This window comes from Sinocyclocheilus grahami, unplaced genomic scaffold, assembly GCF_001515645.1.
Source record: "Sinocyclocheilus grahami isolate Dianchi unplaced genomic scaffold, SAMN03320097.WGS_v1.1 scaffold167.1, whole genome shotgun sequence".
NCBI classification, from domain to species: domain Eukaryota; kingdom Metazoa; phylum Chordata; class Actinopteri; order Cypriniformes; family Cyprinidae; genus Sinocyclocheilus; species Sinocyclocheilus grahami.
Window position 1 is genome coordinate 1,320,162 of NW_015505346.1, and position 23,872 is coordinate 1,344,033.

The following is a 23,872-nucleotide window of genomic DNA, read 5'->3' on the forward strand; positions in this document are numbered from 1 at the left end:
CACAGCCCTCTACTTACATTTATACTTTTCCTGGATGTCTGCACTGCATAGAATAACCAGGCCCGTCTTGAAGGAGAGCACTCGCATCTTACCATTACGACCACTGGAGAAAGAAACACAAACACACATTTAAAAATGTGTTCTTTATTGAAATGATCTTGTCAATTAGTATGACTATGGAGTAACTACAGTAAGCGGCACCAAACAGGACTGAAAGGGCCCTGCATTATGTTGTACAGTCTGCGCTCTCTCCATGTACTACACAATGCAAAAAAAAATGTAAAATCATCCCAGCAACTGCCTTTTCTCACTACAGTCATTAACATGCTACCATGGATATATGGTCAACATATGAAGTTACTTCCTCCAAGCCATCTGAATCCTTAATGAGGAGGTTGCCAGTAGCTGCTACTGCTAGCCGAGCAAAATACAGTGATACAGCAAGTATATATGTACACAGTGTACTTTTAGATATTTGTATAGTGGTACATTTCTTGTCTTATTCAATGTTTTATGCTTACAGGAAAATATATTTCACACTTATTGCACCAGATAGGCCTGTCAAAAAAAGATTCTAAAACAGGTCAGGAAGCATTTGAGCTCCACTGAGACCAAGATCTCACGAGCAAATCGAAACAGATTGCTGTACAGATGCAAAAAAAAATAAAAAATTTGCTAGAGAACTGATCAAACACTACCAAATCACATTTTGCTTTGTATAACAAGAAATCCCGTCAGTATTGCTACTAAAGGGAACATTTCCTACCTTGTTTGGCTTTCTTGTTTGACTGAGAGCTTGTCATTATCATCCTCATGCATGCTGCTCATTCTTATTCACATCCAGCGTTTGTAGCAAAACAAAAAAGCAATTACTACCAATTATTCGTAGAGTGAGAGCTCTGATTTCCAGTCATTAGCAGCAGGTAGTTAAGAGTCTAGTATATGTTTGAGACAAATTCACGAAGGATAATGAAAAACAAGTAAATAATTAAATAAATTAATCTGTTTTTTTTTTTACGTTGGCTAAGAAGCTAAGAGCTTGGCACAGAATGCTATACTTGGAGTCAAGCAGTGGGGCTTTTAACTCCTACAGTCTGATTTGCTGCCTGCTGGTGATGTCTCAGTGCCATAGTCATCTTTTAATTCACTTAACTGTGGAACACGGAATACACAGCTTTGCCTATAAGTGAAAGATTTAAGGGTCAATGACGTATAAGAGTGTCCACATTAAATAAAATGAAAAAATCTAAAAATCTTTGAAACACATGTGCCAAGTTCTTAGAAACTATACTCTTTGTATTCAGCTATATATATATACTGTATATAGTGTCACATAAGTGTCACATCATTAACCCTTAAATCCCAGATACAGGACGCAGTGTGTGACTGACCAGTAAAAGTGTCTCACAGACAGCAGGAGGGTGCAGGGTTGGTTTGACATCATTTGTTGGAGCAGGTCAAATGGGTCGTGAGTGACATTACCGTCAGTACCTGTCGTAAACATTCAGCAGCCAGTTGAGACACATGTCGACGCACAGGGGGATATTGATCAGGATGGACCTCTCCTCCTCTAGTTTCTCATACAGGGAAGTGAGAGCGTGAATGACCTCCACCACATCCATCACATGCTCGGCATGCTGCAGCTCCTGTTCTCGAAACACGTCCACCACGCTGCTTAACTTCAGCAGGTCCACTAGAAAAACACACACACACACATATATATATATATAGGCCAGATGCTTATTATTGTACGTGTGTGGAGTGTTAACTAATTTGATTTGACTGCTATAAGATCTTTGCCTCTGGCAATCTCTAGTCGAGTAGACTAGAAATAACAAGTAAATAATTACTCAGTGAGAGTACAGGGTTAATGCTGTATGCTGATGTCATCCTAATTGGATAATGAGCTGAAATATGGAAGCAGCACGGCCACGGTGCTTTCAGGGTTAGGTGGGCTGCTAGAGACTCTAACAGGCCTTTGTAGATGCTCATTTTATACAGCCATCCTCAATCATCAGACCCAGGCACACAAAAAAGCACCGTTTCTATAGCAGCCTGGTTATTAATTCAGCTAATGACATGGACTAGCAAACCAGGAGTGTGTGTGTGTGAGAAAGAGAGATGCAAGCAGTAACTTGTCCTAAGCAGTAACATGCCATGCTCAGTAGTGGATTCAACTTGCTTATGTGGCCATGAACATGTTTTCTCCATGAGGATGATTCTACAATACAGGTGCAATCTGTTTTCCTTCATGTACATTTGTGTAAAAATATAAAACAAACAAATAAAAAAATAAATGACAGCTGAAGCTGAACTTCTACTGTTATTACAGACATTTTTCGAAACATTTACGAAAACCAGGAATTCATTTATTTATCTCTTTCTCCATTCAGGTATATATAGTTTTTGTGTGTTAGACTGTTGCTAATGTTAACTAATAAAAAATTATTTGAAATTCTGAAATATATTTTGTACGTGGCGTCATCCTTTCAAGATGCAAACTTTTCAAGGACAAGTAAGTCTCCTCTATTATACTTTATAATTTGTTTTGACATGTTTGTCAATTGAGGGCAATCTTAAACCTGTTACCTTGAACAAAATTTGTAGAAAACAAGCACCTAGTTTCACAAACTTGAGTAAAACTTTTGCAACGTCAAATAAAACTGTAAATCCATCAACTTGTAAATTTTATGAAGACATAACTAGTTTTATACTGTATGTGTGTATATGTGTGTGTTTAGCTTGAGATGGTACAATAGATTTTAGTAACAGCTGAAAAAAACAATTTTCCTTGGTTATTTGCATAAATCAGCTTCTCAAAAGGGAAAGGCACCAGTTTTATAGAATGACCCATTGGGTTCAAAACTCTCCGCAAAGGAGCCAAAGTTTGGCTAGTTAGATGTAATATAACAACATCCGTTTCATTTTTTACTGTTGATGGACATTCAGGGGTAGATGTGTATTGTAAGAAAATAATATCTTTTGCAAGCAACACATAAATCATAAATTTTTCAATGTATTATAGCAGATTTTTTTTCAGTGCCATATTATTTTTTGAAGGGCTCCTGAAATAATTTTTATATTCATATTATGTGCACAGTGGAGAGGCTGAAGGAAAGAAGGGAACTGCCAACGAGAGAAAGCTGCTGTCTGGACAGTGGCAGATAAACCTCCACCCGCACAGCGTGTCGCGGGAGGAACAGTGGTTAATTCCTCATGCAGACTTCTTAATTACCTCCCCCGAAGAAGTACAATCACACCAATTATTAGGCTTAATTAAGCTGCATAAAAATCACTGGGCTTTAATGAAAAAGACGGATCAGAGGCGCACAGCAGGGCCAGATCTGTACGCGAAATTCACAAATAATCAATGCCTTGCGCTCAAAGAGCAGTAGAGGGAAAAGGGCAAACCAGTGTGGGTGCTTCTTTCTACATACATCTTAAAGCCTTCTGCACATGCCTCAGCTTCATGGCAGTCCGGTATGCAGAGAACTTGATATTGTTCAGGTCCGCTGTGAGAGAGCAGCAGGGGAGATGGGAGAGGAAAAAGAGAGAATATCATTCATGAGGAGAGAAAAAAAGCAGCAAAAGAATAGCTGAGCTCTGACATAGGCAAACAGAGAGACAGGAAGCAATGTGTCACTTCGGTGGGGTTGAGCGGTTTATGCTCATGCCGTGCCGGAGTGTTTAGACAACCCGCGTCACATCGCATCAGATTAACACACACAGTAAACGCCCTTTAATCATTATTAATTAGAAGTTGGCAATGCAATCGTAAGGTTGGCCCAGCTGCCCCTGGGTTAATGAGAGCGCTGTTGACATCTCTGGGATGGGATGAAATATTAGGTTATAATGAGAGATTCAGGTAAAGAAACCGAGCTCAGTGTGAGACCGTCTTCTAGTTGGTGTATTTGAGCTTGCGTGTGGGGAACCATACTATGGTTCCCCAGTGGGAAGTAGACACAGAAGATATAAGAGCAGAGTTTAATTGTGTTTAATTGCCTCACCCAGAGCTTGGTATAATTCAGTCATCTTTGGATGGTCCCAGCAGGTTGTCTGAGCCTGATGGCTATCAAAGGGGAGAGAAAAGAGTAGAGTAAAAGCAGAGTAGCGAAGCCAAAAATAGAAAACCATAGAGAGAGGAGAGAGAACACACGTGAGAGAAACATTAAAGGACTTGTTCACCCAAAAATGAAATTCTGTCATTATTTATTCATTCTTTCATTATTTATTACCCTCATGGCACTCCAAACCCATATGACTTTGTTACTTCTATGCAACACAAATGCAAATTTTAGTCATTACGGACTGAACAATTTCCCCTCTGCTGCCGCTTTCTGCATATTCAAATTTGGCAAATGGTTACGACGCGCACAGGAACAGCTTTTCACCTTTTGCGACAGAATGAAAACTCCTTTTATATTTGGAGGAGTGAAGGGTGCATAAATGATGTCTGAATATACATTTTTGAGTAAACTATAAAAGAAGCCTTTATGTGCACTATAAAAATGTGTTTATACAAAACCATAGGGTTTGTAAAGCAGTAAAATCTGGCAATTGGTTAACTTGTGACCTGACCATATACAGTGAAGAACTGTAGGTTTGACCACATTATATGTCATTTTACTGTAAAATACAGTCACATTTATATTTTTGCAAGTAAAAAACTACAAATTACTGTATAATTTACAGTGAAAAACAGTAAGTTCCCAAAATTCCTTGCGTGACACATCACATATGATTATATTTTATATAAATAATTTTTTTTATTCTTATTTTTGTTATCAGTAAAGTACATTAGGGTGATTTGTGATCAAGCGGCAACCTCCCGCTTTCTCTCGTGAAGCCAATATGGAAGTGACTTAAACTGTAATTCGTCAACTGGCCGCTAGAGTCTGGCTGCAAAAGGACGTCAATCCCATAGACTCCACATGTTAAAATGCCCAACTTTACAGCAGAAAAAACGTTTACAGCCTGGTTCAAAAAATTATTTTGGTCTATATAGCTAATTTTGCCCTTCATGACAACTGTGAGGGGGGTGATTATAACTCATCCGTTTAAATTATATTAAGCCTTAAAGTTCTGCATAATTAAGGGCGTGGCCACTTGAGTGACAGGTGGATTGCCGCTGCTGTCACCACTGTCGAGCTAGGTGGGCGTGGTTTCAGCAACCAGCTCCCGCCTCTTTGCCCATTTTCGATTATCCTAGAGTGATGCGCTGCCAAGATGGTGACGGCCGCCTCCGCCCACTTTGAGCTTCAAAAACGCTCTTCGCAAACCTACGGGTGACGTCACGGACACTACGTCCATGTTTTTATACAGTCTATGTTTGTTGACACATTTTCTGTTATTTAGTTAATGTTTATTGCATTTTCTTGTGTCGTGTGTTGCCCAAACACAATCTCATGGCACTTTTTAGTAACTAGTACATTTAGTACATTTTAGTGAATGGGTGGATAATTCGTCACACAATCTGCTTACCTCTCAGTGACTGTTATGGTTAGTGGTGGGATAAGGGGTTGACCTTCATGCTTTTTTTTTTCTATATTTTTTATTTTCATATTTTTTCTAAAAAGCATGTTATCGGTTAGATTCACATTGTACGAATTCATACAAATTCGGCACCTCGTAAAATAGTTTTCCTGTGAGGTCGGGCTGGTTAATTATTGCTCAGTGGTTGCTTATCCTAAGCTCAGGAGACTTACAGGTGCATCTCAATAAATTAGAATGTCGTGGAAAAGTTCATTTCAGACACAAATGAGACATGGGAAATATTTGAGAAAAAAAGAGTCAAAACTGAGAATGTGGTGGAAAGAATATCTCTTTATTGTCTTGCTGCAATCTCTATCAAGACTCCATTATAGGAATATTTTATTGCTCAGTGGTTGCTCTTTCTAACCTCAGGAGACTTAGTTGTGATTCTCATGTATTTCTCATTTTAGTCTCAACAGTGTCTCAGATGTTTCTCATAAAAATCCTTAGGAGAAATAAAAGTAGACACAACTGAGACATGAGAAAGTTCTGAAAGAAAGGAATCCAAAAATGACAATAGGAGAGAAACATGGGAGATCTCTTTATTGTCTTGCTGTAATCTCTTGCAAGACTCCATTATAAAAACGTTTTACTGCTCAGAGGTTGCTTTTTTTATTACAATGGGGTTTTTCACCTTTAATGGTCAGGACAGTAGGAGTAGAGACAGGAAACAATTGGACAGGAGCAGGAAAGTACCTTTAGCTGGGATTCAAACCCATGCTGTTTGAGGTGCAGTTGAGCTTCACGTCGATGTGCTGCCCACAAGGCTATGTCTCTGACAGAGGTTACTATGCTCAGGATACTAATGGCTGATTCTCTTATATGTCTCATTGAGATCTCAGCTTTGTCTTAAGATGTCTTCAGTTTTATTTTAGGAGAAACGTTAAACTTTTACTAATATTGTAAATACTAAAACTAACATTTCAAAAACCATTAAACATTTCAGAAAATCAAGAGTTACTAGTTTAAATGTTTAAATTTATCTTCAATGTCCAATACTGTATATACACCACATTTTCCAAACACACTAGAAAGGACTTACAAGTGCAAGATGTTTAGTACAAGAGCAATACCTTTTTTTCACAAATGCAACACTAGTGTACCAGTGTTTTTTTTGTTTTTTTTGCTTTGTTTAGTATTAAAATTTTGTATTGTACAGCCCATTTTGCATGTATGTAAATATAGGTTATGGTTTCCTCTGTTAAATCACTGTGCAATAAAGCGCTGTCTACATAAAACAACTTCAAATATGACAATGCATGTATTGTCTTTTATTGAAATGGTGTGGATACATGCATTGAAGCTAACCAGAGAGAAGGCAAATAAAATAAAAAAAGAGATCTCTTTAACATTTCAAATATTTCTCCTAGACAGAAATTAGGTTACCTTAAGATTTAATGGAAATTGAATGGAAAGATCTCTTTTAAAGCTTTAAAGGAGACCATTGTGAGAGTGTTAGAGTTTTTGTCTCAGGAGACAAGTTTGAGAAGCAGGAGACTCAAGCAAAAATCCCCATTCGATCTTAAAGTAACCTCATTTCTGTCTAGGAGAAATATTTGAGATGTTAAAGAGATCTCACTTTTGATTTTTCTTTCCTATGGGTTGTCTTTGTGTGTATGACCCTGTGCACTGTCTGTATACAGTATGAGTACTGTCCATGTTTTATGCAAAAGCCTCTTATGATGAACTCTAATTCATTGTTTTTTTTTTACCACCTGCATTAATAAAGTGATTATTAGTACATTTTACAGTAAAAAGCTTTTGATAATTCAAGAAGATTTAGATAGTTCAAGTAGAATTGGTATATTAACATTACATCACTTGGTCTAATATATGGTTATAAGTTTTAAAATATATAGGCACCAATATGCCATCCCGTAAATCTGAAACATTTCCACAATATAGTGAGAGAGTACTCACAATCACAGTAATCTTGAACAAAGATTCTCAGAGCCATTGCGTGCTTATATCCACAATGGCTGCCTTGATGACATTCAAAGAAAAGCTCATGGCTAAACACTGCTTGAATTCAAATCTGACGAATAGGCATGTACAAACCCGATTCCAAAAAAGTTGGGACACAATGCAATGATGTGGAAGTTTCAAATTTCAATAAGAATACAACATAGATGACATATCAAATGTTTAAACTGAGAAAATGTATCATTTTAAGGGAAACATCTCCACAAAGCCGATACATGTGTGCTGCATACTGTACTGCAACATGTACTCGTGCCTTCCTCTATAGCACTAGCAGCCGTGAAAAAACGATCAGAGGAATAAATCTTAGGAACAAATAAATAAGTGAGGGGGTCTGAAAAAGGAAGTTCCAGAGGCCTGTTCTGCCTTTCTGAGGTGTTAGGTGCATTTCGGGGGAAGGGTCCATAGACCCTCGTAATTGGCCATTTGGTTAGGTGATGGGGAGTTCGATATTATTTGTTAAATATAACAAAAAGTTGTGTGTCTGATTGGTCCAAATGCTACAGGATTTTACATATCTTTTGAGTGATATTTCTCTATAGTGCTTTTCATGTATTTATGTGTAAACCCTATTTTAATAAGCAAAAAAGGACTGAACGCAGCTTTAAAATTCAGTTGTGAGTATTTAAGCGAGCCTCGTTCATAACTGAGGGTCAAATCTTTGCCCAGACCGTGTCCAAATGCTCCACGATAAGACCAACTTCTTGGAATGTCACTTGAAATTGCCATTCCCTGTGTCTTCGTTTAACGTAGTAAATGTAGTACTGATTTGTAGTGAATTAGAGAGCCAGAAAAGTTTGGACAACTTCTAAATGAGGCTAAGTGTGTAGCAGGCACTGTCTTTGTCCTGCAATATTAGACAGGGCAGTGAGTGACAGCGAGAATAAATAAAGTCACAGCCCACTCTGCCCACTTAAACACAGTCCTGCCAACCCCTCTCCGCTAAGCTCCATTAGCCCTCCCCTCTCCCGGTGCTCAGCATCACACTCCGGCAGAAGACTCTACGGCTTCAAGTGAGTTACCACACTTACTGGAAAGAAAGTGCTGTGATCCGGGGCCAAAATCTCTGTGGGCATCTTGCAACTGTTTCAGACGTTCTTCAATAGACCCCTTAAGTGAAGAAAGAGAAACAGTCAGACTCAAGAATGGATTACTTTACACACTAAATCAAAGTTATTTGATAAGTAATGGAGTAGTTCACCCCAAAAACTGAATGTCATTTGGGTTTGTAACACCATGTACAGTAAGTTACTATTTTCATTTCTGCAGGGTTTCTTTAGGTTTTGTTACAAATGGACCAGTGTAGCAGTCTGCTTTCATCTGGGGTCATATTTCAGCAAATATACAGTTATTTGCATGTCATTAATCAATAAGGATATCATATTATTAATTAAATATAATATATTATTTAATATACATTCATTTTAAATTTGTGATTCCATTAAAACCCTATCAAACATGCATAAAAATGTGCGCATTAAAACCCAAGGATTCATCAACAGAGCATTTCTCATGACATTCATGCTACAAAGACAAAGAGATATGATCACGCAAACTTGTGCTGTTTGTCTTCTGTCACATTAGGTCACACAAACTGCTGCAGATATGCATTTCATAGTCATTTTTCGATAACTGGATTTACACACTCCCCCACACTCAAGAGTACTTCTCATTCTTCCTGCATTTCTTTCTGGCTCTCTTAAGCTCATCTCACACATAAAACAGCCAGATGCAATCGAAACACTCAATTTCATTTTACATCTCGCCGGAAAGGCCTTTGTTTTCCCATGAGCATGTAGACATAAGGCACTCCCCATGACCGATGATAATGGAGCCATCACCGCTCTCAGCCAGGCAGGACCGGCGTATTATATTCCATCTCCTAAGCTAAGATTTTTCATAGTGTATATGCACTAACTTAGCTGGCTGGAGCCATTGCCGTCAATAGTGACCATTGCACTGTATGATCTCCATAGGGGTCCATTAGTGATGGTGGGCAGGTTAAGGATGAGATAAAGATGGTGTGAATTCACTACCTGCAGAAGTTTCCATCTGTTGTTGAGGTGCTCCAGAGCTCTGGCGTTCTCCATGGACAAGTGCACATCGGATATGGCCAGCTGGTGGGCCAGGTCATTTATGTGTTTCATTCCTTCCTTCACCTGGGTCAGCTCTTCTTTAAATAGCTACAACAGAAAGCAAAAAAGAGATGGATGATCAACACCTCATAATCTTTTCACTTCATGCCATGAATTCCTTACATGGACTTTCCATCTGATTCCTGGGTGCACTGTGTATTGTTATGTTATATTTGTTGAGTGTTACAACTATGTCTGTTCTGATTTAAAGCAATAAAACGTCCTGATATTGACAGGCTGAGCATAGGGTGGATATTTTAATGTTTAAAGAGATGTTTTAATCCATTCACAGCCTATACTTGTCCATTTTCATTTCATCCACCACCGCTGTTCGCTTCCTTCCACACACTTACATTGAGGTGCCACACTGGGCATAAGTGCAAGAGAGACCCAATCTGTCGATGGCAGAGAGTGAAACTGCACCAAATGTGTGTATGTGTAAGTGTGAAAAGACTCAATGTGTGTGACAGCAAGCTGGTCGCAAGATAATTTTTTTAAAAGTGCAGGGAGAAATATTTTTGTAAGTTAAAAGTTGAACTGAAGTTTGGCACTCCAAGGCTGCATTTGTTTGATTAAAAAAACCCAGTAATATTGCGAAATATTATTACAATTTCAAATAACTGTTTTCTATTTTAATATACTTTAAAATATAATTTATTAATGTAATGGCAAAGCTGATTTTTCAGCAGACATTATTCTAGTCTTCAGTGTCACATGATCCCTCAGAAATCATTCTAATATGAAGAATATTCGAAAGAAAACAGTTCTGATTAGCTGATTAATGCGGATTAATATTTTTGTGGAAACCGTGATACATTTTTCCCAGGATTCTTTGATGACCAGAAAGTAAAAAAAAAATGTAATATGTATTTACTGTCACTTTTGGTCAATTTAATGTTCATTCATTTATTTAATAAAAATAAAATTAGATTACTTCAAAATATATATATTTTTTCAGGAATAAATCAAAAGAACCCCACCGTATACATGGGGTCCCAGGCAAGAGGTAACTGTAGGAGCAGTAGGACAGCAGGAGCCTTGATCTTATGGCCTGTTCATACACTTGACATGCAGCCAGGAAAACGAATGAGAAACTGTAAGTCTGCAAGACCTGCCATGTGCTTGCCGGTTTTGACAGCAGGGGAAACATTGATAAATGTTCCACCTCCTGTCAGAGCGTAACACGAACATGTCAGTTCACGGAGTCCGGCTTCAGCCTGAATTAAAAACTCAACATATTGCATCAGGGTACTTGCACATGTACTGTACTATGCTGTGCTATTCACAAAAAAAGTACATTACATCACAAAAAACATGTTTACATTAATAAAAAAACTGAAATTTAATTTCCACACATAAGGAAGCCTTTTGAGATCCGGACGGCAGAACAGAAACTCTGACTCACTGATGCACAAGGTATTACTGTAAATAGATACCTACACTGTTCCATATCTATAATAACTCTGCTTATCTCCACGGGAACAACCATGATCATATCGTCAATAAAAAGACCTCCTACTGCACAGCTGTAGGAGTCTGGGTCTCTACATCATCGCTGGTAGATTACGAGGGGAAACATTAGGGAGATACGTTTCGGAATAGCATGGTAGATTACAGGATAACATATTCAGATGCCCCATCTTTCAGTCCTTTTATTGTTGTGACACTAATTTCTCTGTTTTATCATAGTCAAATGACTGAGTGCAGTATCTTAAGGGCAAAACTAATAGCAGCATACAGCCGAGTGAGCTGTACTATTATCAGAAAAGACTAAAACACACAGGCTGGAAACCGTACAAAGAAGATCCAGAAAGTAAATGGTGGTATGCCACTGGACATATTATGGCCGTTAGGATGGCTTAGAGGACAACTGGTATGCACCTGCCCAACTTTCAGGATCTCCAGACTTAAGAAATGAGCAGGTAAAGTCATCACAGGCCCTTCTCACCTACGACACAGTCTGAATCTTCTGTTCTGCCCTCAGGCAGATGCTACAGATCGCTGTGCACAACAACATCGAGCCACGAGAAAGGTTTTTTCCACAGGCCATCTTCACCTGGAACAGCTAGCATACCCACTACTTAATACCTGTTTTTGTATTTCACATTTACATTTACATTTAGTCATTTTGCAGACGCTTTTATCCAAAGCGACTTACAATTGGGGATACATAAAGTGATTCTTCTTAAAGAGGCAAACAGATACAGGAAGTGCCTGTAATACCAATTTTCTAGACATTGTTCAAATAAGTACAAGCTAGAAAGAGAAGGAATAAATAAAGAGATAGAATTTTTTTTTTTTTTCAGTGTACTTATGCTTTTTTTATGCCATCTGGGCATTAGGCAATAGATGCTTATTATGCAGATATTGATATTTATACAGTTGCATATACTGTACATAAGTACGTAGAGCTCTGAGAAACCATAAATTCCTTGTGGGTTTTTGCAAACTTTTTGGCGATTAAAGCTCATTCTTATTCCTTTTGATTCTGAAATAAAATAAAATAAAATAACGTAATATGATAAAATAATAAATTAATAATTTAAAGCTTTTAATTAAAAACAAATAGAAATATCTGACAAAATTAATAAATAAAAATAACATTTTAAAAACAAAAGTGTAATGAAAAAGAGTGAACAAAAACATTTCAAAACTGAAAAAATAATTTTCAGTTTTGAAAAAACCAACAACAATCTATTTGATTCAAGAACATTCACATCAGGAGCAAATCACATCACACATTCAAAGTACATCTAATTTAAAGTCTGAAAAAAAAATCACTTGCTTAAACCCTACAGCGAAATGAAGTGAGAGGAAAAAGTAAAAGACCTTCTATGCCATTAAAGAACTGTGCCCTGTGGAGAGTCTCATTACAATCTGGCTGAAAATCTTAATAAAAAATCTTAGAATTAGTAACTGAGCAAGCTGTGAGGTCCACTAACATATGAAAAAATATCTAAAGTCCATCAGAACGCCTCACATAATACATCAACATCTGACCATAAAAATACATTTATAAAAATATAAATGCACACTGAACCTATCTATTTAATCTATTTAAACAGCACATCTAAAAGTAAATTGGGTACATGGATCACAGGGTCTCAGCAGCCACCCATACAAAAGTCAAAATCAAGTCAAAATCACTTTTTTAATACTTAAATACGCCTACCAATGCAAGATGTAATACTGCACTTTTGGGTATTTTATAAAGTTGTATTCACTACTACCAAAATAGATCTAATTCAATGAATAGTTGTTACAACAACAATACTGTTGCAATGATACCTGTTTGTAACTATAGAACTGGTATGTGCACTGTGATTTAACATCACATAATGTTGTGTAGACTCTAATGAACCCTGAATAATCCTGAAAGTCCGCCTACTCACATCAATCAACCACTGTGCCTATATTATGTTGAAACTTGACGTTTATGTTGACGGTTCCGTGCACCTTTAAAAAATAAATAAATAAAATAATTGGTACACATACACGCAGATGACTTTACAGAATCTCCTGTCACGCAGTGACACAGATCATATGAATTACGGCAAGCATGACTAAAATAACCTTGGCAATTCTACTCAAAACATCACATCTGCAGGGAGACTCAGATATATCTGGAAGCTACCACAAGGATCTGTCCTAGGTCCTCTGCTATTTTCAATATACATGTTGCCCCTTGGTAATATTATCAGAAAATACGGGATTAGTTTCCACTGTTATGCTGATGATACTCAACTATATATCTCAACAAGACCAGACGAAAATCTGTTTGATTACGTCTTTAATTGATTTTTCCGCACATTTCTGCCATATGTACATTAACTGACCACTGATAAGCTACCACTGAATATTGTAGAAACTTAATTTGCTTTAAAGTTGCTTTGCAACGATTTGTATCGTGAAACGCGCTAAACAAATAAACTTGAATTGAATTGAAGCTGACTTTTTTTTGCTCTGTTATGCTTTGAGCATGCAGTAACACACTGAAGTAGTAACTGATGTATGCAGTTACTAAATCAGACACCATCCCCTTTAAAATCCAATCACAAAAGTGCAAACAGCCATTTGTCTGCATTAATCACTTGTGATCAGGACACCGAAGACGTATTACCTTGGTAGCGTCTATATGGTCCTGCAGCGAATCAATAAACAGGTCTCCCACAGGCTCCCAGGCGTCCCTTACTCCCTCCGCCTGCTCCAGAGCCACAGCCAGCTCCTCCATGGCGGCCTGGATCTGCAGCAGCCTCTCCAGGGTTCGCTCCATGTGCCGGTGTCGGTCCACGCAGCGCGCTGTCAACTTCTCCCACAGGTCACTGGCCACATTGGCCTGCTTCCATACGGAGCGACTTACATTCAGCATTCGCCGGCGAGGAGAGCCTTCTGTGACGGAGAGGAGGGGAAGAATAGGGAGTAACAGAGAGGCTATGAGCTAACAGAGTGAAAACAACAGCCTTGATCTCTCCATTATTAATTGCTCCATATGACACAGACACACTCATGATGACATGTGGATGCAGAATTGGGCTGATGGCCTACATGTGAGGAGGCAAATTCTATGCATCTGTGCTGGGTTAATGTGGATTATAATACGGACTTAATAGAGCTGCCCGTCAATGTCTAGGTATCCATTCGCATATTTTTATGCAATTTTGGGATATTGCATTAAAAAAAGGTGAAGGGGAAACACCAAGGTATGCATTTATTGTCATAAGAATATTGCAAAAAAGTATTTTGTCTAATTTTCCAGTTAAAATATTTAAAAATAAATGTACTTGCAAGGCATAACTGCGTAAAAAATGACCCAAGGTTTTTTTCACTTGTTTTAAGTATAAATAAGCTAAAAACGAGAGGATTTTTAAACTTAAAAATAAGAAAAAACACACATTCAAGATGAATCTATGACAACAAACCTTAATATCTAATGTGGTGTTGCTTATAGAGTTATTTTATTTAGTTTTAAGTAGTGCTGTCAAATGATTAATCACGATTAATCGCATTCAAAATAAAAGTTTTTTTTAAATAAATACAAACACATGCATGTATATATTTAAGAAAAAGATGTTATGTTTATATATTAAATATATTTATATATAAAATATAAGAATATAAATATATAAATGTATATACATCCAAATATTTTCAAAATATATACTGTATGTGTTTGTAATTATATAGACATAATAAATATACACAGTACACATACATATATTACGTAAACAAAAACTTTTATTTTGGATGCGATTAATCACGATTAATCGTTTGACAGCACTAGTTTTAAGAAATTTTATATATTTTCACTGAAAAATGATCTTGAAAAAAACTAATTAAAATGTATTAATTAAAACTCATTAAGAGTAGTTTTTTTTGGTACTGAACTATTTATTACCTTCTAGAACTATCTGACATGCTATTGCCTAGACATAAGGCATCTGTTTCCAATCACAAGCACTTATTGGGAAATTGTTTTAGCAGGATTCTTATTTTTCCCCATGAATCAAACTTTAATGAAACATTTATCTGAATGGAAACATTGCTAGTGGCAATCACATAATGTTACGAAGGGAAACCCCCTTGTTTTTGAGACAATCACCTTAGCCCTAAATATCATGTGACTAACTATTCTGGAGCCACAGGACCACAATGGCATGACGCTTAGTTAAATGTTTCAAAACGGTTCATTAACCACCTTTCATCACTAGGGAACAAACCTTTGCCATCAGGCAATGTCTCCTCAGGCTCCTGGAAGGGGTGTTGTGAAAGGAAGGTCTGAGCTGATTCCAACACCGAGTAGATGTAGGGCCCTCTGGATTTGACATCTTCCATGAAAGCCTGCACACAACAACATATGTTTACTAGTGCGTCATGCTGACATGATCAAACATCACAGCAGAGGTATAAACATGAAAGAAGCCTCACTGACACACATGAACTAGCTCACAGACACGGTATTGGAGCCCCACAACATCCATCAACCTCTGAGGGTGTCAATCTACTGAATTAAATTCAGTTTTCCAGCTTTACCTGGGTAGATACTGACAGATTACCATTAAAAGGATTTTTCACCCAAAAAATAGAATTTCTGGCATTCATACCTCATGTTGTTCCAAATCTGTATGAATTTCTTTCTTCTGTCCATACATAAAGATATTAACTGTTTGTGTCCATACAATGGAAATCAATGGGGTCCAAAACTACACTGGACCCAATTGAGACATCATCTTCTGTATTCCACAAAAGTCAGAAAATCATACAGGTTTGGAACGATGTGGTTGAGTAAATTACGTCAGAATCCCTTTAAGGCTCTTCTAAATACCCGTAAGACCTCTTTTTTAACATCTAGGGTCCAACAGAAATCAATTTGGGTTCCTAATGTACAGACATGCAGCTCAAACCAGACCTGAACTATGATGTATATCAATCATGGAGTAAATTCCCTACTTCTAGGCACCACCTACAGTTTTTTCACTAATCCCTAATAGTTACTAAGGCGACAGCTTCATTCATCCATCGTGCCATTTTAAATCTCATAGAAATATTACCCCCTCTTTTTAAAGTAATTTATTTGGATGATCCAATATTTCAATCCTCTTATAGCGTAAAGAGATTACTATTTATTTTATCTCCCATATTACCCACAGGAAATACCCAGTGTTACATTCTTATGCCGATTATGGATTTTACAAACATGGCTGTGCAACCGCATCTGGAGTCACCCCAGTAACACGTACCATGTCCTTGAAACCTCTACCCACCCATTTGCAAATTAAGTTAGCAACCAAGAAAGTGTAAACTGAAATCAAACAGTCAAAAGAACAAATGTACTGCCAGGCTGCTGGAATCAAGTGGTCTCCTGAGGGGTCTTCGTGGAAATAGCAAGGCATGGGCAAGAGGGTATGCTTTCCCACTTGCCCATGCATTGCTATTTCCTGAAATAACCGAGGCCTGAAAAATGTTTTCATTCCACTCACTGTGAAACTTTAATAGCAGCTAAACTTCATACTCAAGAGGTCCGCCTTTGGCTGAGCGAACAAAAATAAAGACTTAAGATCACTCATGTATTAATTATACATTTGTAGGGAAAGCCTCAAGAAATGGTTGTTTCTGTCTGGTGATGTCTCTGTTGTTTCTTCAACTAAGTACTCTTAAGTAATGATGGTATCTACTTAGGGTTCAAAGACTCAAGGGAAACGATTACAATTTCAGTCTATACTAGTATTAGGGCAAGCTTTAGTATATAGGCTACACAGTTTTTAAAGCAAACCCAATCTATTCAAATCTGTCAACAACCTCAGAAAAATTAGCACAGGGGAAGACAAAAAGAGTATGATATTAAAACACAGAGGAAGAAATCCACTAATGATCAATCATTTAAATTTCTTAAAATGCTGTAATTCTCGGCAGAGTAGCATATGTGATTTTACTCTCTGCTTTGTCGGAGAAGTTTTAGGGAGATGTGGCACATTGGGAATGCGAACATTGTACATTGCAGCAGTGAATTGGAGGGAAAGAGAACAGTACGTGACGGATGGAATGAGAGTACAAGGATAAGGGTGCATCTACATACTACATAAGGAGCAAAAAGTGAGCAATAAAGGAGAAATAAGTGAGAGCCAAGAAACGGACAGTGAGATACAGGTCTGTTAATTTGGAGGCTGATTTCACAGTGTGTCAGTCGCAGAAAGAAAGAGCTTGCTATCTCTCTCCCTTTCTCACACTCTCGCTCGATCTTTTCTCTCAGTACCCCTATTTTTCCTGCTTTATTCAACTGACAGCACTGGAAATTGGAGCTAAGACGGAAGCAGTATCCTGCTGTAGTACAGGGCCAATTACAAGGTGTGTGTTTATCTGGGAGAGTGAGTTTGTGTTTGTGTATTGGGAGAAAAAAACATGTTTGAATGCAGAACATAATGTGTATGCACAGGAGAGTGGTAAATATTTAATGGGATGGTTCACCTAAATATGAAAATAAATCTGTCATCATTTACTCACCCTTATGTCTTTCCAAACCCGTATGACACAGAAATCTGATATCCACCCCAGCTCTGCTAGGTTCATGTAAGTTCATGAGAGAAGTAATGATATCGTCAAAGATGATTGACAATTAGCATACAGTTTGGATTGGCGGTATGGTTCCGTTCTGGGCAAGAACTCCCTGTGCATCCATGCAGCCTAGCATGGATGAGAGCAGGGAGAGCAGCGATAAAAAGTGTAAACATAAAAGTTGCATCTTAAGCCATTTATTGTGCATGCATCAGTTGGTGCCACTATTCTCTTTGTTCTATTTTCAGTGATCTTGCAAGCCTCTTTGTGGTTTATGAACAGACGGGGGTTCAGATTTCCAATTAACATGTTTCATTCAGGTCTACTTTTGCATCTTGATAATGGATTCAGAGGCTTTTTATTAGCTTACAGGTGGGTGGGCTCCAATCTTTAATGTCATTCTGTCTGAACTCCTGCTGCTATATTGCAGTCTTAAATATTGAATTGATTCTGTTATGTTGATAGATGACAAGATTAACCGTGTTCAGGAGCAAAGTCAGCAAGAGAAAAGATATGCTAATGTGAGGAAAGACAGCATGAGGAAGTGTGCATGTGTGTTAAGCCAACCTGGTGGAACTCCCGCTGGTGCTGCACCGCTCCCACATCACCACCTATGGGCAGCTGCTCGGACAGCTCCTCGTCTTTAGCTGTCAGCCATTCGATGATCTCCTGCAGGGACAGCTGGAGCTTCCCGCTGTTGTCCGAAAAGGCCTCCAGCCGTACCCTGCCAACACAGCAAACGACAGCCCGCCACAGGGCACAGACCCATGGTCAAAACTTAGACAGCACTGAGATCACAGCACTGAAAAAACGTCCAAATCTAGAGTCTCAGGACATACTGTTACGGAACCTTGTCACCATTTCAGTTTTATTATTTTTGAGGGTTTTGCAATGTTATTCTCTGATGAACAGGCCAACATAGTTAGACAACAGCATAAGTTTTCGATGATCCACGGGACTCCTATCTACAGTGTGAATACATTCAAATGTAACATATAATGTGTATTAAAATATTTATTAACAAATATAGCTATAAAGTAATATAAGTAAATAATATATAACATTAAAATATTGATTTGGCTGGTTGGTTCCAGCAGGGGTTAACTGAACCATGCTAACTAACCTACATGCACTTGTACTTAGTTTCAACCTGCCTCCATCTCCTCCCTAGGAACGTCAAAAGATGAGTTATGCATACCGAAGAGCATAACACATCTCCATGACATCCCAGCATGTAATGAAACAGGAAAGCACGTCTCAACCCATTGCCCTGCATTTACACATGGGATGAAATCTTATCTGTTTGCAGAAATCACATTTTCACAAGGCGATAAATAAAATATGAAGCCAGCCGTTTAACCACCTGCCCACATAGACTGGAATTGTTTTAGAGACAGGCTAGTTCTGTCAGCATCCCACCTGATGCTGCATAGAGGATTAAGAGAGAAGAACCTTGTGTTGCAATAACCCCCAGTGTCCCAGCATGCAGCAGACCTGCATTATTTTTAGACCATTATATGGCACTCAAGAGCACTGCCAAAGCCCAGGGAATGCAGGAAAGAAATAACTAAGACAAAGGGATTAAGCGTGACATTTTTTGTTAGGGAAAAAAAATCTTTAAAAATAATACATTGTTTGCATGACTACTGAATCGCCACGTGACATTGTAAAAAAAATAACCAATGCATTGAAAAGCTAATGCTAATGAGGGCCACATTAAGTGATGGGTGAAGTACGTACCATTTGGCTCAAGGCCATTCAGGTTGGTCACAAGATGGTTGATTTTACAAGACAACTGTAGGACATTTACCTATTTGTGTCACTACAGTGTTTTTTGTGTTTGAGATCATGAATTTATTTCCTTCTCGCAGTATTTGCTACATTCTGTCTACTTTCCATTTTAACAAGATGCTCAGCCTCTGCTGATAAAAAAGCGGCCTCACAGCATGATGCTACTTCACTGTAGGTATGGTGTTTTTTTAGGTGTGGGCAGTCTTAGATTTGCAGCACACATACAGCTTTGAATTCTAGATAAAAAGCTATATTTTTGGCTCATCTCAGCAATATTTTCCTGGGTCACTATTATGTTTCTTGGCTCCAGGTGTGCTTTGCATGGGTCTTATTGGGCTCTTTTTGTGCCATTCTCCCAAACAGGTTATAAGATGGGTTTCCATCCGCATATTTTTATGCTAATTTTGGAATAACACATAAAAATGTGTTAAAGAATCTTGCTATATGGTATAAGGATATGTGCATAAAACTATCCTAGATGCACATCAAAAAATTCATGTTTTTTTCATTTGAGTGAATAATTTGCTCAAACAAATTTACACAACAGTGACGATTTTGTTCTATTGAATATGTGGGATGGAAACAGCTTTTTTTCCCCGCAGAAACTGAATTCACAATTAGGATGGATCTTGTGTGAATGGTTCTCATCCAGAAGAACCAGCTAATTTCTAAGAAGACCACATGATGACTTAACATTTATATATATTTAAAATAAAATAGTATAAATTAAAATATATATAAAATATATAAATTAATATATATATATAATTATTATTACCATATTCAAACAAATCTAACTTAAAATGTTTAAAAAAAAGAAAAGAAAGGAAGAAACCATATAAACTTATTTTTTTCCTTCAATAACTTTTGTTTTAATAAGGAACACACAGCTGATAATTCACCTATATCTGCACTCTCAGTTTCTGGGATTTATTATTATTTTTAAAAGAGTAAAAAAGGTTCACTGCCTCATATGTGCAACTTGTAAGGTCCATAGCTACTGAGGTCTAAAGGAAATAATCAAAGATTTGGGCATGGTGTAGCCTAAGGATCTAGACCAGTACCCAAAAAGCTGCAGGTACAAACTCCAACAATCCTGAAATCTGTGAGCTGTCATCATTGTGCACTTCAGCAAGACCCCAGGTTGCATCAGCAGGACTGTCCGTGTAATATGGAGCCCCTTTGGATAAAAGCGTCTGTTAAATGACAAAGCAAAAAGACAGATTGTTGATTGTTGGCCTCAGTGTACCTTTACTCACAAATTGACCTCTGGTTCACACAGATTGTTTTGAGGGATTACTTTTTTCAACAGGGCTAGTTAAATGTAGCCTCCACTTAGTGATAATTGAAGCGACAGTGTCCACCGGGACATGCAAACACTAATGTGCTTGTTATTTTTAATCATTCGCAGATAGAGGCCAATTGTCAGGCAACCATGTGCTCATTAGGACAACACAGCAAGATATAGAAAACTCATGCAAACATATTTTCTATTTAGTTTAAAGAATATTTCCCAGCAAAACAATGCCACCAAAGCCATCAAAACATGTAGTTTCAGTGCTTTGAAATTATATTCGCAGTAGAAATAAAATAAATTGTTATTATATACTACATAATTAGAGAACAAGAGGAGGTACGATGAAAAGAGAGAAGCCAAATACGAGACCTGCTTCACCTGTTCGGACCTCTATTGTACTGAAGGAGGGTGGGCACAGCCCTCTCTATAATGATGTGTTATTAGACTCAATAAAGGCAGCCAGGCTGCAGACATTTCATTAGAGAGCCTGTGTGTTCTATAGTTTCCTGAAGGCTCCTTCATCATACAGACACAAACACAAACAAGCACACACACACCTCCTCCAATGCTACATAGCACACATATGCACACACGCATACAATCACAAAAGAATAGAACCCGAGGAAAATGCTACTCACCCAGCTGCTATACTATCAATGGGTCACAGCTACAGTAAGCTGTAGATTTTTGTACTATTCACATCAAAAATCAAATGAAGCTCCTGTCTATGAGAGCTTAATGAGTTCATGTAATATTTCTACTCAGCGGTGATGGGTTGAACTTGCTTAGAAACGGAAAGGAGTTCTTGAAAAGGCCTATAGCCTTCAGCTATAACACTGCTTTTGATTCTCTATTACAGGCACATGTGTGCTTGTTGTAGCTTTGTAAATTGAAGTATGTTACAGATAAGTGTGTATCAAGCACTGGTATAAAAAGTCATCAAACAATGTTAATAGGGCTGTTGCTGCTAGCAATGCCAAGGGTTTATTTATCCATGAATGCAAGTGCTATTGAATACATTGGGGTCTAAACTACATAAATTTGTGACATTGATCATGTGAACTCTTTCTGATTTTAATTAAATTAAAAAAAGAAAAAAAGAGAAAGAATAGAACCATATTACGAAAGCTTGTTTCCACTAAATAAAAAATAAAAAAGATAATTGACATAAAAGAAAAAAAAAAGTTTAAAATAAGAAAATCACACTGTAAAATATGATGTCACAACTGTAAGACATACTCACAATGCGAGTTTGTGGTTGGTAAGGTCGGTATTTAAAATGTTTTTAAAGTGTTTTCTTATGCTGATCTGAACACAGTAATATTGTGACATAATACAATTTAAAATAACTTTTTATTTTATATTTGCTACCTAATATTTTTGTGGAAAACATAATTTTTTTTCTGGATTCTCTGATCTGGTTTCTCTCTCAATAAAGTTATTCATCAAAAATCTGCGTTTATTTGAAATAGTAAGGATATTTGCAATGCCTCTACAAATTTGACTAATTCAGAGCAGTTCCTGAATCCAGCGCTGTGAGTACAGGGGACACATCTGCCCCTTTATGCTCGCTAGGGTATGATCTGTCCTGTACAGTCAAGCCCCTGTGCTACTGATTCACTGATCCACAGCAAGACTGCAACACTTCACACCTGTGCCATGTTTGAGCATTGCACAGCATCTCTCTGCCTCGCTCTCCATCACAGATATAGCACATTACATCCAGTAACCCATCCTGCACAGACCGCTGGGTTTCTGCAGCCCTTCTGAATCCTTAGACTTAGACCATCGATCATCTCATCTCTCTCTAAGGCTTTATGGGGATTCCTCCAAAAGCCACAAAATCAAACAATGCCTCTGCTGGACAAGCATCCAAATCCTGTGGTCCTTTTTACAAAGGAGGAGAAACAAATAAAACCCAATGGAATCAGGGCAGGGCAGGGCAGCATTATAGACCTCCTCGCTTGTCTCCAGGTAGCAATCTTGGGTTAACAAATGGAGATTAATGGAGGGCTTTTAATGGATTGGATTGCAGCGCTGAGATGGCACATGTTGGAGGCATCTGGATCGGTTCTGTTGCGGGAGCTGGATGGCATGTTAGTGTGGGCTGGCTGTGACTGCTAGTGAGAGTGGAAGTAAACAGGTGACAGCTGTCTTGTAACGTCGCTTGTTCGATATGAACCATCAGGCATGATGGCTAGTGTAGGGTATAGTAATCAATACCAGTGACCAATGAGGAGCTACTTTTACAATGTTCACACATGGCAGGGACAAAGCAGGCCATTTTTGAGGACCATTCATGCCTCTTCAGAGCCATCTGTTCTAAATGACTTTTACATTTATCTATTTAGAAGACATTTTAACCAAGGAGACTTACAAATGAGAGCAACATAAGCAGATTCAGGTGATTGTATCCCAATCAATTTACAGTAGATTTAACCCAAGTTCATAGGTTCAAAACATGATTTCAATAGTATTTGAAGGTGTTTTTAGTGTAAAAAAAATGTTTGAGCACACATTTTCTTACGTTTGCAAAGATACTTTACTAAATTTTAGGTATTGGGTAGGATTTGGGATTTTGAATATGGTCATGCAGAATATGTGCTTTATAAGTACTAATAGACAGCCAATATGTTATTAATATGCGTGATAACAAGCAACTAGTTAATAGTGAGAATTGGTCCCTATACTAAAGTGCTGCCAAATGTACTTAGTTATGTACATTACAAATCTTTTTAGGCTCACAGAAAATTTAATTAATTGCATTTAATCAATAAGATTAATTCAATATGCCATCACTGTTTTCAATCCCATCACCTTTATTGACCTAATTTAGCCATAATGGATTCAATCTGTTCTGTGCAATTTCTGCTGCTATATTCAACTAGTTTTGATGAATTCCATCACTCAATCCAAACATTTATTTTTTTATTATTTATATAGTATTATATTAATTTAATGTATATAATACAAAAATATATGCAAATATGAATAATACAAAAGATTTTTAAAAATTCTAAAGCTGTTCATATGAATTTATTTTTACACTTTGAATGCTGTCAATAAGTCCATTTGTCCATTTGTGGAC

At 37.6% G+C, this 23,872-nt stretch overlaps 1 protein-coding gene across 1 annotated transcript in view; it reads right to left on the minus strand.

The window, feature by feature from the left end:
- LOC107593231 (dystrophin-related protein 2-like) overlaps positions 1–23,872 on the minus strand; it is a 154,384-nt gene that overhangs the window by 26,175 nt on the left and 104,337 nt on the right. Inside the window, exons 3-11 of the mRNA XM_016282862.1 lie at positions 18,264–18,420; positions 15,365–15,485; positions 13,768–14,036; positions 9,549–9,695; positions 8,498–8,622; positions 4,008–4,069; positions 3,438–3,512; positions 1,492–1,693; positions 18–103 (exon numbers count right to left, since the gene is read on the minus strand). Coding sequence (XP_016138348.1) covers positions 18–103; positions 1,492–1,693; positions 3,438–3,512; positions 4,008–4,069; positions 8,498–8,622; positions 9,549–9,695; positions 13,768–14,036; positions 15,365–15,485; positions 18,264–18,420 — 1,244 coding nt within the window. The remainder of the gene's footprint in view (positions 1–17; positions 104–1,491; positions 1,694–3,437; positions 3,513–4,007; positions 4,070–8,497; positions 8,623–9,548; positions 9,696–13,767; positions 14,037–15,364; positions 15,486–18,263; positions 18,421–23,872) is intronic.